We start from the raw sequence: 14,318 nt of genomic DNA, 5'->3' as shown, positions 1-14,318 counted from the left end.
TGACTCCCCCCTAAATCTGGCCATTTTCGATTGAGATCTAGATTTTGTTATGTATAACGTGATTGGTTCATAAGATAGACCTAGTCAGAAGGCAACCAATCAGGTAGGTTCTTTTAGAACTTTCCCAAAATGCATTGGGAAACAAAATGGCTTCCATGAGATGAAATTTTTCTGATCTTTTGTTAGATTTTCTTGGTAATTTTAGTGGTTATAAGAAGGCGAGGCACGAGAATGGGAAAAAGAAAGGAGCGTCAAGTACCCTCGGTTGGAGGGAGGAGGAGACCGATGTTACAGATCGAGACCACGATACGAAAAGACAACGTGAATGGTGAGGGTTTTTTTTGGTTGTTGTGAAAGAAGGAATTTATTTTTCCTAGGACTAGTAGGAGGAAATGTCATGAGTGATGGGAATAAAATAAGCTGTCTGTAAATTCCTCTGCTGTGTTAAGAACGCTACTGACTTGTACTGATTCCATTCTCCACGTTTTGACTCAAAATTTGAGTCGCCCATCCAAATTATGTAAATTAGGCCACAGCAAGTAAATTTTATGGATGACATCCTTGGCAGACCCCAAAATTAATGAGATAGGGCGAAAAAAAAACAAGGCGAGCCAAAAAAAACAAGATTCCTATATTTTCAAATTTTGAGATCATAAATCTTGTTAAACAAGAATTGAGGCAGCGAAATATAATATCATGACCAACAGGTCTTTTATTCCTGTATTCAACCAATGAGGTTTCATATATAATATAAAACCTCCTTGATTCTATGAACATGTCCATGTATACATTGCAATAGACTAACTACAACAAATATAGAAAAGAGCTTGTTGTACCATCATCTGAAGCAACTACACTGGCTATTCATGTGATGAAACACTTTGTGTAATACAGCTCAATTAACTAGACCCCCCCCCATTATTTATATAATGTCCTTGCTAGAACAAATGCAGAAAACAGCTTGTTATTATACCATCATGGGCAGAAACTACACTGAGTATTCATATGCAATGAAACACCTTAGACTGTCAACATTAAACTGTTCTTGAAGATGTGTATACAGCTTAATCAACTAGAACAAACGCAGAAAACAGCCAATGTCATACCATTATGGGGAGAAACTACACTGGGTATTCATATGCAATGAAACACCTTAGACTTACAACGTTTACAACTTATTTTCCAGTTTTTCGGGCATGTTGACCACCGTCGGAGGGCAATGAAATTTCTTGTTTTTTATTTCGAAATCAGGCGAAAATTAACGAGCGCGCTGATGTCATCCATAAAAATTACTTGGTGTGGCCTTACGTATCTGTTGGAAATATGCTCCAACCATGTCTGTATAAATTCCACGAATTCCATCACTTTATCGAAATCTTATTATTCACACAATTTTTAAAAGCAACCATGAACACTGCTGCAGGGCGTTCCTATGATTAATATGAATATACATGTATGATATATTTATATATCCCCAAGGGATAGAATAGAATATTGATATAAAGTTTTAAATAAAGATGTTGATCTGTCTTTATCAGTGACGCCAAAAGCGAATGCCCTGATTGGTCTGATTGGTAACTATGATGACAGTGATGAGGAGGACGAGGAGAAAGACACCAGGGAAACTCAGCAGAAAAAACAACCAATTGCTGGTGAGTTTGCACAGGGGATTCTTTGACATAGATTTTTTATAGTTTGGATATTCATGGCATCTCTAAAATTTACATCAATCAAAGTACTGTAAATCATAGAATGCCTTTAAGTTTGCAATGATGTAATTTCGCTGTAGGTATTTGTGGCCGTGCTACATTTGTATAATCATACTGTATTTAATGAAAACACTGGTTTTAGTTTTTACATGTAAGTTTGCGGTGAAGAATCTTTCTCGTATTTACAGTATTCACTTTTGACATTCAAAATTGGCATCAATACTCCTAAAATGTTACTCAAGCAACTGTATAAAATTGTGAAATTCCAGTCACTTTAGAAAGTTGAGTACTAAGTACTAGTAACTATTTTTGGCGTATCTTCAAATTACCTGGATGTCTAGCCTTCATCAACATATCAAAGCATCAATGTTGCTCAGTTTTATATGAGCAACATTGCATTTAGAATTCAATAACTCTACTTACATTGTAGATCACAATCATTGTCATATTCGCTAATAGTTTATTCAATCATGTTTTTTGTCTCTAGCTCCAGCTCCTCCCCCTGTGACAACTCAGCCAAAGAAGCTCCCCCTTGCAGCTAGCAAAAAAGTGAAGGGCAGTGACGACATAGATTCCAAAGTAGCTGATTTCCTTGCAGTAAGTCGGCTCTGCCAGCCTCAAAGTTAGACCCATTTTTCAAAAACATTTTTGATTTTTTTTTCCTAAGTCATTATCAGGTAAAAACATCTACCCCAGGCCTAGGGCTGTCTCTGGGATCCTTTTTTTTGTCCTGGGATGGAAATTTGCTTGTTGGGACAGACAACAGTTTATCCCATCCATCCAAAAGATCTGAACTTCATAATGAAGGTCATGACAATTGTAGTTTCAGGGGCTCCTAAACAATGAGTGGAACGGAGAAAAAGATTAAAGCTGAAGACAGCCATAATCTACCCAAATGATTCTTTGAAGTTTGATACAATTTAAATAAAATGTAGCTGAGTTGTGTTCTTCTTTGTATCCCTCCATATTCAAATAGCTTGACATGTACATGTATGTATAATTAGATGTAAAAAAGATTTAAAAAGTGATAAAAATGGGATAGTCCTTATTGGTAAAACTCCTTTCATGATGATTGTCATAATGATTAGAAATTTGCTTTTCTAGGAAATTGATGCCCTAGATGTGCCTGAAGCTGATGATACTGAAGTTGAAGATGGAAAAGATGAAACAAAAGAGAAGCAAACAACAACAACAACAACAACAGCAGCAGCAGCTAGTGTAGAGGCTACAGCAACAGAACCAGTGGCAGTGGCCCCTTCTGTAGACCCAGAATGTAAGGAACACGATTGTGTATATCCATTGTTGGATGCAGTGGTCAGGAAAGCTGTAAAGATACTAATTACTATAGCTAGTATGGGGACATACTGTACAGTAATTCGTTTTATCTTCATGGTAGCAAAATTTCACAGTGTAAGGAAAATGGACATTTTCATTGAACTTTTAACTTCACGGTAGCAGCAAGTGATTTACAGAACGGATGTGTGAAGGAATCATAAATGATATCAACAGGTTTTTCATGGTGATGATAAGTTCAAGGTACAGAGGTGACCATGAAAACAGTGAACATAAAGTTTCTGTAACAGTGAAAGAAACAAGAATTACAGTACTGTAAATCCATTTAATATTGAGGGACCGTTGGTAATTACAGCAGTTGGGGAAAAGAGAGTAGTTAACAGTATTTGATTTTAACAAATTGGAACAAACATCACTCTCAAATATTTGCAATGATGAAATTTTAGTGGTTGACTAGTGACTGTAAAATTCAGTTACCGTTAACTAGTCATGAATTACATTCTATCTTGATTTTTATTTTATTTTATTAGAACTGCAACGGTACAATACATGTGGGATATAGGCAGCTATTGCTGGTGTCATGACCCACTCATAAAACATTACAGAACACGTAGCAAAACATAGTTAACATGTTAAACTGAGATGTTGTTGTTCTTCTTTCCTTAGTGGCTAGAGAAGCCCTTGAATGGCAGGAGTGTTTAGACGAGGGTACCGGCTGTGTGTATTACTGGCATACTGTCACCAACGAAGTCCAGTGGGAGATCCCACAGATCGTGAGGAAGTACTACGATGCCGTTTCGCAGGCTGCACTGGTCGCTGGGCAGGATGGGGTCACAACGACAGAAAATGGGTAAGTATAGTGGAAGGGGATTGTGTACTATGAGCTCACATGTGCAGTTGTTGATCTCATGAACAGTTATAACTTATTACAAGTATTCTCAGTGGTACTCAGGGCTTGAAATACTGGGTGCATGTGCACCTTTGTGCCTCTGATTTTTGACTGTGCCTAGAAATTTTAGTACGCTATAGGGTAAAGGTAGTATTGTACACTTAGTCTAGTATACAGAATATTCTTGAAATCTAAGTATCAGAAAAATAGATACAGTATAACCAATGTTGTACTTTGTTTGATGAATTACTTGTTTGGAATTTCAAAGTTAGCAATAGAATAACAGATTGAAGTTCTTAAGAGAAGCAGTAGCGTTTAACTTTGTAATTATATTTTGCTGACATTCAACTTTGTTTCATGCTGTGCACCCAAAATTCTTTCTGTGCACCTAAAATTGTTTTTGGTTGGTTACACCAGTGCACGCAGCTATTCCCAAAAATGAATTTCGAGCCCTGATACTGTACACCTTCCTTTCAAGAGCATAAGCATGATTATGTACTTTATTTGTAGACAGTGAGTGAACAATAATCAACACTTAAGTTGTTTCTTCGAACTAAAAATTTTGAAATTATTTGGCTTGCAGTACCAGTGCTTTGTCAGAAGAGGGCACTGCTTCAGAGCCTGACGCACCAGCTGCTGAGGAAACTCAGCCTAAACAGGCAGCCAAGATCCCTGTAATTCCAGATGAAGGTAAGTTTGTGTTTTCTTCATTTCCTGAGAAAATTACAATTTCAACAACTAGTATATGATACAAATTGCTACAAATACATGTACATGTAAGATACTTTTTCTGTTTTAGAATGTTGACAAAAATTGTCTCATTTAGAAACTAGACAGTGATATAAATGTGAATGTAGAAGAACACATATAGTACGAGATGTGTACATGATGACAGCAGTTTCTTTTCTACTTGGATCATCATGACTCATCATGTCGGGCTGGTTGCCCTCTTCCTCCATGACTAGTCTGACTAAATCTTTCTCCTAGTAGCCCACCCGACTAACCGGCCCTTCTAGACTCTCGGGGGTGCTACGTGTAATTAGTCCCCGGCAGCGAGAGATCGTGCAACACAAGCTATCCTCATGACTATTGAACCTTGAACAGGGACATCTAGCGATGCCAACACAGGGAACAATGGGTCATGACTATTACATTTCTTTCTGAAGAATTCCCGCTGGCCAAAGATGAGGAGCCACCGCCCCCAGCACCACAGCTGTCTGTCCCAGACCTCAGCACGGCCTCGGTTATTGCCACCAACTCCGACAGCGTGGACCCTACGGAGGACGAGCTGTCCTTCATCGGTCCCGTCCTCCCCTCCCACCTCCAACACCTCGCTGTCAAACCTGCAGATGAAGACGTGGATGGGGTAGAACTACAGCAAGAAGAAGAGAGGTGCATTTGTTTGTTTATTTGTTTGAACCTTTGTTTATTATCAAGAAGCTCAAATCGGCATGCAGGCCGCTTTTTCATTGAGGTCATGATGGAAGAGGTAAGGGTCAGATAAGATATAACAGAAATACAGATTACAAAGTCCTAATAGCTCTATCATTACATGTATGTATGGTACAACACATGTGAAGTGTTGTTATAGTTATTTTGATTAATGATTGTTTATGTGTATATCAGTAGTGTGTACTACATGTCTATATGCCTTACCCTTATTGTACGAATTATAGAAGAAGATAGCAGAAGTTCTGTGTGCAGGTAACTTCACTCAATCTTGACTTAAGGCAAGCTTCTTAAATATATCCTGCCCCCACAATTATTGAATGAAATAGTCCTGAATGATGTACATGTGAACATGTACACAGAGAATACAACGTAGTCACCTGAGGTACCAGCCTGACCACGGATTGGAGCACCTCATAGTCATACCCAACAAAACACACCTTTCAATGCAAAATGTGCCAGAATTTAAGAAAATTTGATGTCCTAAAGAGAAATGCTGGAAGAACATCAATTCTATCATCCAAACCCGAAATTGAAATTTTCTATAGCAACACATGTGAAGCACATTAAAATCATTCTATGGAAGTCCGCGGGATACAAGTAGCCCATAAAATACGGTCCGGGACACCCAATATCAAAAGTTGTCAAGGCCCAGGTATGACATAAAATTGAAGATTCAATTTTTATTTCACAGCATGGACACAGCCTCCCCCTTCCAACCAGAACTCGAGGGTGCAGCAACACCCCCTACTAAAGATGTTGATCCTAACACCCTGCCTCTCAGTGCAAGGAGAGTTCCAGCATTCAACAACATTCTAACAACAACAGCAACAACTTCTGCAACAGAACTAGCTGGGACAGAAGACATGGAGGAAGAGGAAGAAGAGGACGAGGAAGAATTTGACATTGACAAGCAACTGGACCTTGCACTTGAAAGGAAAAAGGTACAATTAACTGAATTTTAAGCAACTACAAATTCACTTCTCAAAAATTTTTTGCACTCCAGATACATCTTCTCTTGTTGTGAAGTTTGTAGCTAAGAAGTTTGTAGCTGTCAAGAAAAATTTAAAGACAATTCAAACAGCTACTGTATAAGATAGGAAGATTACGTTCTTGAATCTTATCCAGCTGTATGTAGAATGGGCTGTCTTTGAAATTTGCATTTTTACGAGTTTGCGACACATTTAGTAGCCTTGAACCAAGCAATTTAAAAGCCGCCATCTTGGGGAATAAGGGCATCATACTTTCCCGAATATGCAAAAAGTTGGTTGTACAACAGTGCAAGTAATTTTTGCTTGGTGCGAGTAATTTGTTTTTCATCTTCACCAGTGCAAATTGACCCAGAAATGTATTTTGAGCCCTGAAAAGATACCACCTACTTAGATGTCTAACCTTTATCACTGTATCAAGAAGAACGCCCAACCGTTATAACTGAGAATACCCCACATCTCCATATCTCATCCAATTGTAAAGATTGTATTGCCTCTAAATATTGTTTACCTGGATGTCTAACCATATTGAACTTACATGTACATGTACTATCAAGCAGTTAAAACCTCCTACTAGTACTGTTATAACTGATAATACCCCGCATCTCCATATCTCCATATCTTACCAATTGTAAAGATTGTCTTTGTCTTTAAATATCTGTACCTGGACGTCTAACATGAACTTACATGTATCAACAAAAGATCCTACCGTTATAACTGAGAGTACCCCACATCCATATAGGATGTTGTGTCTACCCCCCAGGCAGAGTTAAAGCAGGAGGAGGGTGACCAGGAGGAGGGGGGGTACTCACCGGCCTTGCTGCTCGCAGTGGCTAAACAGAAGTCCAGTAGGCCGACAACCCCAACACAAACTAGAGACGTGTCAACTCAGTATGATGACACAGTTGGTACGTATGCTCTTCTTAACCTTCTCCCTGCTGCCTAACCCTGGAACCAATACAGATTTGGTGGCAAAAGGCTTCTTTGGCATGGAGAAGGTTAACTACTTTTAATTCATGTAAATACAAAATAAAACAGGCAACTAGATAAATTCTTGTAAGACTAAGAGTTTCAGATAGTTTTCACTGTTAATTTGTAACTAGTTTTAGTTCACTTAAACTGTTTCCCTCTTGTTGAAATAGACCTTACAGATTTAGTCATCTACATTTTTCTTTCACTAGAAATTCTTCTGAAACATCTTTTACCTATGAATCATACTGGTGATTTATGAAAATTTTTGAAAGATTGTGAAAACTTATACCAACTGAACATGTAAAAGTGGGTATCTCTCTGGACTGCATATCAGTTTGACCCACCATGAGAATGTGTTGACTGTGTTGACTGTGTATCTTTGTTGCTGTTGTTGATTTTCTTTGTCGCTTTGCAAATTTGCAGGTGAGGAGGATAGTGAATCACTACTTGACATGGGTATGTACTGTCTTACAAATGGGGTTATGTTGTATGTTGTGGAGTTTTTGATGTAGGAATTTAAATATGTTTTTCATGAAAATATGATTACACCGTAAAGGTATAAAGTCAAAAGAACATCAAATTTTTGTCTGTAAAATAGTATACTATGTACATGTATTATATGAGCACGCATTACCAGGTTAAACCCTAAAAAAAGGCTTTTACCTGAAGGAAAGCATTTGATATTCCTTTGCAGCAGCCCAAAGCTATTATATTCGTTGGAAAGATGAGAAATTTTTATCATAATTTCTAAAGATTTGCTAACTGAATGATGTGTAACTTTCCAGCCTCAAGGAAGAAGGCCAAAGAAGAAAAAGAATTAAAGGTAGGTCCCTATCGTTTGGATGTTTAAATGTATTATTTTTATGATTAGATTAATATTCAATGTTATCGCTTCAACTTCTTTGCTTCAATCGTATGGTATTACCGGTACTCTTCATTAAGTCGAGAAAGATGGGAGAGGAAGAATAGTAAAGATAAAAGGACAAACGATGTTGCGTACTTGCTTATGTCGAGACCTTCCCATCAACGATGTTGGATAGGGCAATATGGAGTGATGTATGTACTTGTTTAGTCCCAGGCAATGGCCGATAGATACTGTAAAATCACTTTAATATAACGGCAGGAAAATATAGCGGTTGGGGGAAAATGTACATGTAGTAGGTCACAGCACTCAATTTTAACGGTGGCAACAAACATTACTGTCTCAAATATTAGTGATCAAATATTAGCGATGATGAAATTTTAGCTGTTGACTAGTGACCGTTAAATCAGCTAAAATTAAGTTACAGTTAACAAATCAAGAATTACAGTAGAAAGATAAAAGAAATTGTTGGGAAGGTTTTCACAACGACTGTTAGATGTAACCCACACTGTTCCTGATCCAACCCTTACATGAATGTTATTTTCCTCCCATGCAGACTGAGATATCTGAGCTGGCTTCCACCATCGGTGCCAAGCTGGAGTTCCTGAACATCGCCAGGAAGCAGCTCAGTAAATTCCAAGTGCTGCTTATAGAAATGGAGGTGAGACACAGTTGTTTGATTAGATCAAAATTTGTATTAGGCTTTACTCTGGTGTATAACTATAATGTTTGGGTGTATGCAAAAATAACCGACAGAAGAACCCTGGTCAGCCTTCGACGACTGCTGGTGGAAGAATGGCCAGACACCGCGTTACAAGACTGGTGACAATTACTGTTAAGTTTAGTTTTTGAAATTGCTTAATGTGGAAAAATGTTCTTGCTTCACTCTGTGTTTTATATTGTTTGATTTCATTGAATATGTAATTAGATATGTTCTTGTATATGTCCAAACATATATACATTGTATGATGATGATGATGATTATACTGTAAATTCATTTATTTTCGTGAGGACTTAATTTTGCAGTAGACGTGAAAAGGAGGTTTTTGCAGTGTTTCAAGTTCACAGTTAAAAAAGTATTCAGTAGTAAGGTAGTAATACATCGGAAATGTATATCACAATTTCATGAATTTGTGGTAAAGAGGTAACTGAAAAAATTGCGAAAATGAAATCACTGAGAACATTTCAAAATTGACCATATGTTTGTGTTAAGTTTTATTTTTACAATTCTTTACTGTATGATTCAGGACAACTGAAGACTCACATCTGTACGTATATATGCACACTAGCTAGCTGTTACTGAACTTTTTTTATGATGAGCTCTGATGATGTTACTGTACAGACCCGAATCCTGGACTGGCGAGAAGGCGCACTGGAGTCCAAGCACCTCCTCCGCAAGCTCAAGGAAGCCGACTGGCAGTTTCAGAATTACGAACTTCACGCGGCCCCACGGGGATGGACTTGCCACTGGGACAGGTAGGGAAAAGATTTTGGAATTTTTTTCCGGAAAAAATTTAGAGAGGAAAAACTTTTCCCGGTGTCTCAGAGTGTCCATGCACTTCTTGCCACATGCCTGTGTGTGTTTCTCCTTCCACCAATCAATGAAGCCTTAGAGAAAAGTTGACAACTGAGATTGACAGAATGAGAGAGAGGCGAGGGGAGAAATAAAGAGAGGTCCCAGGCATCAAGACCCACATTCAGCAACTCTGGACTACAGCATGAAGATTGCAGAGAGATATTGACAGGAAGTTCTTGGTACCCAGGAAAACGAAAATTTAAAAAATCATGATTGGTAGAGGACTAGCCTCTATATAAAAATGGTTTGGTGTTCTGCGATATGTGTTGAGCAAGCCAGGAAATATCCGCATCACGACACGAACGACTCTGCTTTCCCCTGACCAACCACAAGGAGCGAACGGCGTGCCGAGACTTCGCGGGAGAGTCAGGATCCACGAGGTCAGTGGTACATTATCCTCTCTACTGCAGTTGTGTTTTTTTATCAATCATTTTCTGATTTCTGTGCCAACTACTATTTATCATGATGTTCTTACAGGCTCCTGATACAAAAGGGGGTCTGAGAGTGCCCTGGTTATAATACATGGCTCCCCTGTACAAAAAATCTAACCATCGACTTTTCAGATGGTTGTCCCCTTGCAAATCAAAAGGTTCAGCCAGTGGGGCCGGCATGGCTTGTGGACCATCCCAGGATGGTTCAATGCGCATTTTGATCATCATTCTTAACTGCAGCGCAGTTGTGTTGGGCAGTCTTCCCCTCTAAGGCCCTGTTTCGGGTTATACAGTGGGAGGTGTAGAGTTGACTGCTACAAATGTGTGTCCATAGAGATGTTCCCCTATGCATTGTTCTAAGACATTGCAATACTGTGTTCAAAGTTTAGGGCACACATTTAGTTGCATTTCTTCAATTTTATGTGAAATATTAATGCTATGGTTCTGTCCTCTTTCAGATGCTATATTTGCCCCAGTCCTAACCCCTTCTGATGTACAGTTGTTTGCAGGGATTTTATGTTTTTTCCTACTTTTCCTACCTTCTCACAAGCACTTTTTTGAAAGTGTTAGTCGGTGCTTGGCTGTATAGTAGGAGGGTACTCATTCTGCTGGTGTTTGTTCTTCCGCCCCCCCTCCCCTCCCCCAGGACCCACAGGCGCTATTACTACATGAACACGGTCACGGGAGAGTCGCAGTGGGAGTACCCAGAGGACGGCATTGCTGGGGCCGGTCAAGAGGCTATCGCCATGGCAACTGTCACCACGGCACCGGGACACGGGAGGAGCAGCCGTGGAGGAGTCACCTCGGCAAAGGGGTCCGTGACAAGTAGTGCTGCTTCGACAGAGGTGTTTGCGTCAACAAGCGGAGGTTCAGATTATGCGTACCTCCTTCCATCAGGTTAGTACAGTCGACCACTATATATCTCTAGTAGTATATGTCAAAAGCAGTCACTGTCTTAAGCTTTGAATTTTTTCCGTCCCACTCATTCATTAGGACTAATAATAGGAGCGCATATTGTTGATTTTCATTGTTTAATCTGTCATTTTAAGCTTACAAAAATCATTCATCAGTTTTATTTTGGGTAAAATTTCTGTCCTCCCAACAAGAAAATTTACGTCCCAGGATGTAGGGATGGGTCTCAGAGACAGCCCTGGTCAAAAGACATGGAATTTAAAAAAAGATGCTTTTAGACTTTAAATACAATTGTAGGATCATTAAATTGTAGTGACTGTAACAATTTCTTGTTGGTTTATTTTACAGCTCAACCACAAGTCACCAGTATCAGTGTTGCGTCTGCCCCAGTATCAACTGTCCCCCCAGCACCTGCCCCCCTCCCCTCTGAATCCTTCACCCCTCTCCCCGGTGCCCCTCCTCTCCCCCCTGAACCACCCCTACCCCCTCTCCCTGATGAACCCCCTCCCCCTGGGGATGAACCTCCCCTCCCCCCTGGTACTCAACCGGCACCCCCTCCCCCACCGCCTGACAGCCCCCCTCCCCCTCCTCCCCCAGACTCCCCAGAGGAAGGGGAGATCAGTGATGTTGAGATGGAAGACACCAAGCCTGAGGAAGACATGACAGAGACCAAAAAGGACGACCAGCCAAAACCGCCTTCCAAACCAGTCATCCTCGCCCAGCCACCCATCCGCTATCAGAGCACGCATTCTGCAAGCAGCACAATGATAGGTGCACCCAGCGCCCCAGCAGTCATGTACGGACCAATGACCACGGCTGTAGCTGGTCCCGTCGTGGGAGGGGGCCCCATGCCGTATGTAAGCCAGCCTGTGATTGGCGCTCCAGTAGCACCTGCAGTCAGCAGCGCAGCTGTATCAGCTCCACCTGTCAAGTCGGGGTCTCCGGGACCGTCTAAAGTCAAGAAGCTGAAAAAGGTGAGAATCACGTTTTCTGATTAAAACATACTCCTAAAGTTCCCTTTGTGCATGCATGTATGTAATTCTAGATTTCTGCCTGCTGTAAAGGTCTTGTTTGGATCACATCCCACCTGTTCCACCATATTTTGGGATGGGGGTGATTTGACAAATCTGCGCTGGATTAGAGACAGTTCTGGTCACTACCAATGGATTAGCCCCCTGCTGTAGTGATTGCACAAAGTTGTGTGGCCCAAGGGCTACTGAAACAGAGATGGGTGCTGCACTATGCACCATCTGGTGCGGGAGGACTTTAACTTTGATTGGTCACAATAAAGTACCGCCCAGCGTCGTGGCCAAAGTCAGTCTTGAGAGCATCTCTGTTCTTGCAGACCCTGTCTCTGTGTTCCATTCCTCAGGGCAACCTACAGTCTCTCTAATCTTGTAATGTTGCACATCCACCAGATGAAGCGTCCGGCGGTGGCGGGAGGTCTGAAGAACAAGAAGATCCCCCACCTGGTGCAGAAGTGGCAGAAGATCAAACAGGAGGTGGAGCAGGAGCAGAAGGAGATGGAGGAGGACTCTGAGGAGGAGGACGACAAGGTCCGCACACAGAAACGCATCGAGGAGTGGAAGAAACAGCAGCTGGAGAGGTCAGTACCTGGGATGCACTTGCATAAAGTCTTGTTTTTGTTATGGACTACTACTCAGTCACTTACTCACTCACTCACCACTCTTTCACTCACTCAGTCACTCACTCATTGACTCACGCACGCACTCATTGACTCGTGCATGCACTTATTGACTCACTCATTGACTCACTCATTGACTCACTCATTGACTCACTCATTGGCTCACTCATTGGCTCACTCACTCATTCACTCACTCTATCACTCACTCATTGACTTCATTCACTCACTCATTGGCTCACTCAATCAATCAATCAATCACTCACTCACTCACTCACTCACTCACTCACTCACTCATTAAGCTGTAATATCATTTTAAGCAGAATCCTGTTTGTTCGACTTCCTTAGTTTTCCATCACGTTTTTAGCAATGAGAAATATGCTCAGATATTTCTACTCCACGTTTGGTATGTAAGAAAGGGCCCACTCCTCAGTATTGCTAGATAACTCCACTTGCAGAGGGTTGTTCCTGCTAACCGTTGGTTTTCCTATTAAACGTCCACAGTGGAGGAGCCGCGTACAACCCCAACTTCGAGGCGGTAACTGTGGACTGGAGAGAGCGGGTAAAACGGCGGCGGATGAACGAGGGAGGGAGTGGGAGTAACTCTCCGATAGGGTTCCTAAAACCCGACACGTAACACTGTTCAACTGACTTCTCTCAACCTTTGTACACTTTTTGTAAAAGTATGTAGTGTGTAGTCACAGCAATTTGTCTCTGTGGCTTTTGGAGGATCAAAACTCATTTTTGATGGGTACTTTTCAACAATGAATATTGATGACACATTGATAGCTCAAAAAGTGTCTTGACTTGGAAATTACGAAAATTTAGCTTTGCCGCATACAAATCGGTTAAGCAAAAGCATCAATGCTTGGTGTTTAACTTAGTTCAAAAAGATGCAATTCTATGCTTGATATGTACTATTAGTTTTTCTTATTTTGTATACTCGGCATTGATATCTTGATTGACTTGATTAAAATTAGGTATAAAATCTCCCTGCATAAATGAGTGGTGCAGGTGCTCTATACATGTTTAATAGAATTTATGATAACTGTAACATTTATGGTCTCATAGTTGTAAATTCAACTCACTTTCAATGTGCAGAATCATAGTCCCATTATTACAAATCAAGTCTTCTCTGTGCAAAAATTATGACTGGCTTCATTCTACGACATAGTGGGAAGACTTGCTGCAGTTGTCTTGCAAGACATGTGAGATAATGTAACTAGGCCATGTTGTCAACATCTGAAATTCTGGATTGTGGTAACGTATTTCTCAGCAGTTTATTCATATTTAATGGAAGTAGAATTTCATCTTATTCTGATTTGAAACCATCCACGTGACTTGAGGAAAGCTGGCAATAGAGGTACATGTAGTAGAATTTATATAGCATTTGATTTAGGGATATTCCATTTAAAAAGTTTATGGAGAAATGACAAAGTGATATGAGTTTAAAGAGTGTTTCCTTCCCCTGCACTTTTTGAATGGAATAGCCATAATACATGTCACCTGCCTTATTGGTCACTGCTATGTAGTGATGTCATCGTACAAGTCACAGGTCAGTCAAAAAAGTAAATATTATAAACTCAGACAACCC

The 14,318-nt window shown here is 40.4% G+C and overlaps 1 protein-coding gene across 2 annotated transcripts; it reads left to right on the top strand.

Annotated features, from left to right (window-relative positions):
* The first annotated feature begins 116 nt into the window (after positions 1–116).
* On the top strand, positions 117–14,315 carry LOC136430028 (formin-binding protein 4-like). 2 transcript variants are annotated; one of them, XM_066420253.1, is made up of 17 exons: positions 117–328; positions 1,539–1,652; positions 2,197–2,306; positions 2,814–2,982; positions 3,669–3,852; positions 4,475–4,581; positions 5,058–5,283; positions 6,035–6,284; positions 7,093–7,237; positions 7,725–7,757; positions 8,087–8,124; positions 8,720–8,824; positions 9,506–9,639; positions 10,817–11,067; positions 11,431–12,056; positions 12,501–12,688; positions 13,229–14,315. In XM_066420253.1, exons 1-17 carry the CDS (start codon positions 232–234, stop codon positions 13,359–13,361), a joined length of 2,910 nt encoding a protein of 969 aa, XP_066276350.1. In that variant the 5' UTR covers positions 117–231; the 3' UTR covers positions 13,362–14,315. The 2 variants fall into 2 exon arrangements, with proteins under 2 accessions (XP_066276350.1, XP_066276349.1); XM_066420252.1 differs by having other exon boundaries at positions 7,072–7,237.
* The last annotated feature ends 3 nt before the right edge of the window (positions 14,316–14,318 follow it).

Source organism: Branchiostoma lanceolatum, chromosome 3, assembly GCF_035083965.1.
Source record: "Branchiostoma lanceolatum isolate klBraLanc5 chromosome 3, klBraLanc5.hap2, whole genome shotgun sequence".
Lineage (NCBI taxonomy): Eukaryota > Metazoa > Chordata > Leptocardii > Amphioxiformes > Branchiostomatidae > Branchiostoma > Branchiostoma lanceolatum.
The sequence above is the reverse complement of the archived record's forward strand: the minus strand, read 5'-3'. Positions and strand labels throughout refer to the sequence as shown.

Coding starts and splice junctions, on each gene's coding strand:
- LOC136430028 (XM_066420252.1), top strand. CDS start 232: ATGGGAAAAAGAAAGGAGCGTCAAGTACCCTCGGTTGGAGGGAGGAGG. Junction 3,853..4,474: donor GTCACAACGACAGAAAATGG/GTAAGTATAGTG, acceptor TTTGGCTTGCAG/TACCAGTGCTTTGTCAGAAG. Junction 7,238..7,724: donor TCAGTATGATGACACAGTTG/GTACGTATGCTC, acceptor GCAAATTTGCAG/GTGAGGAGGATAGTGAATCA.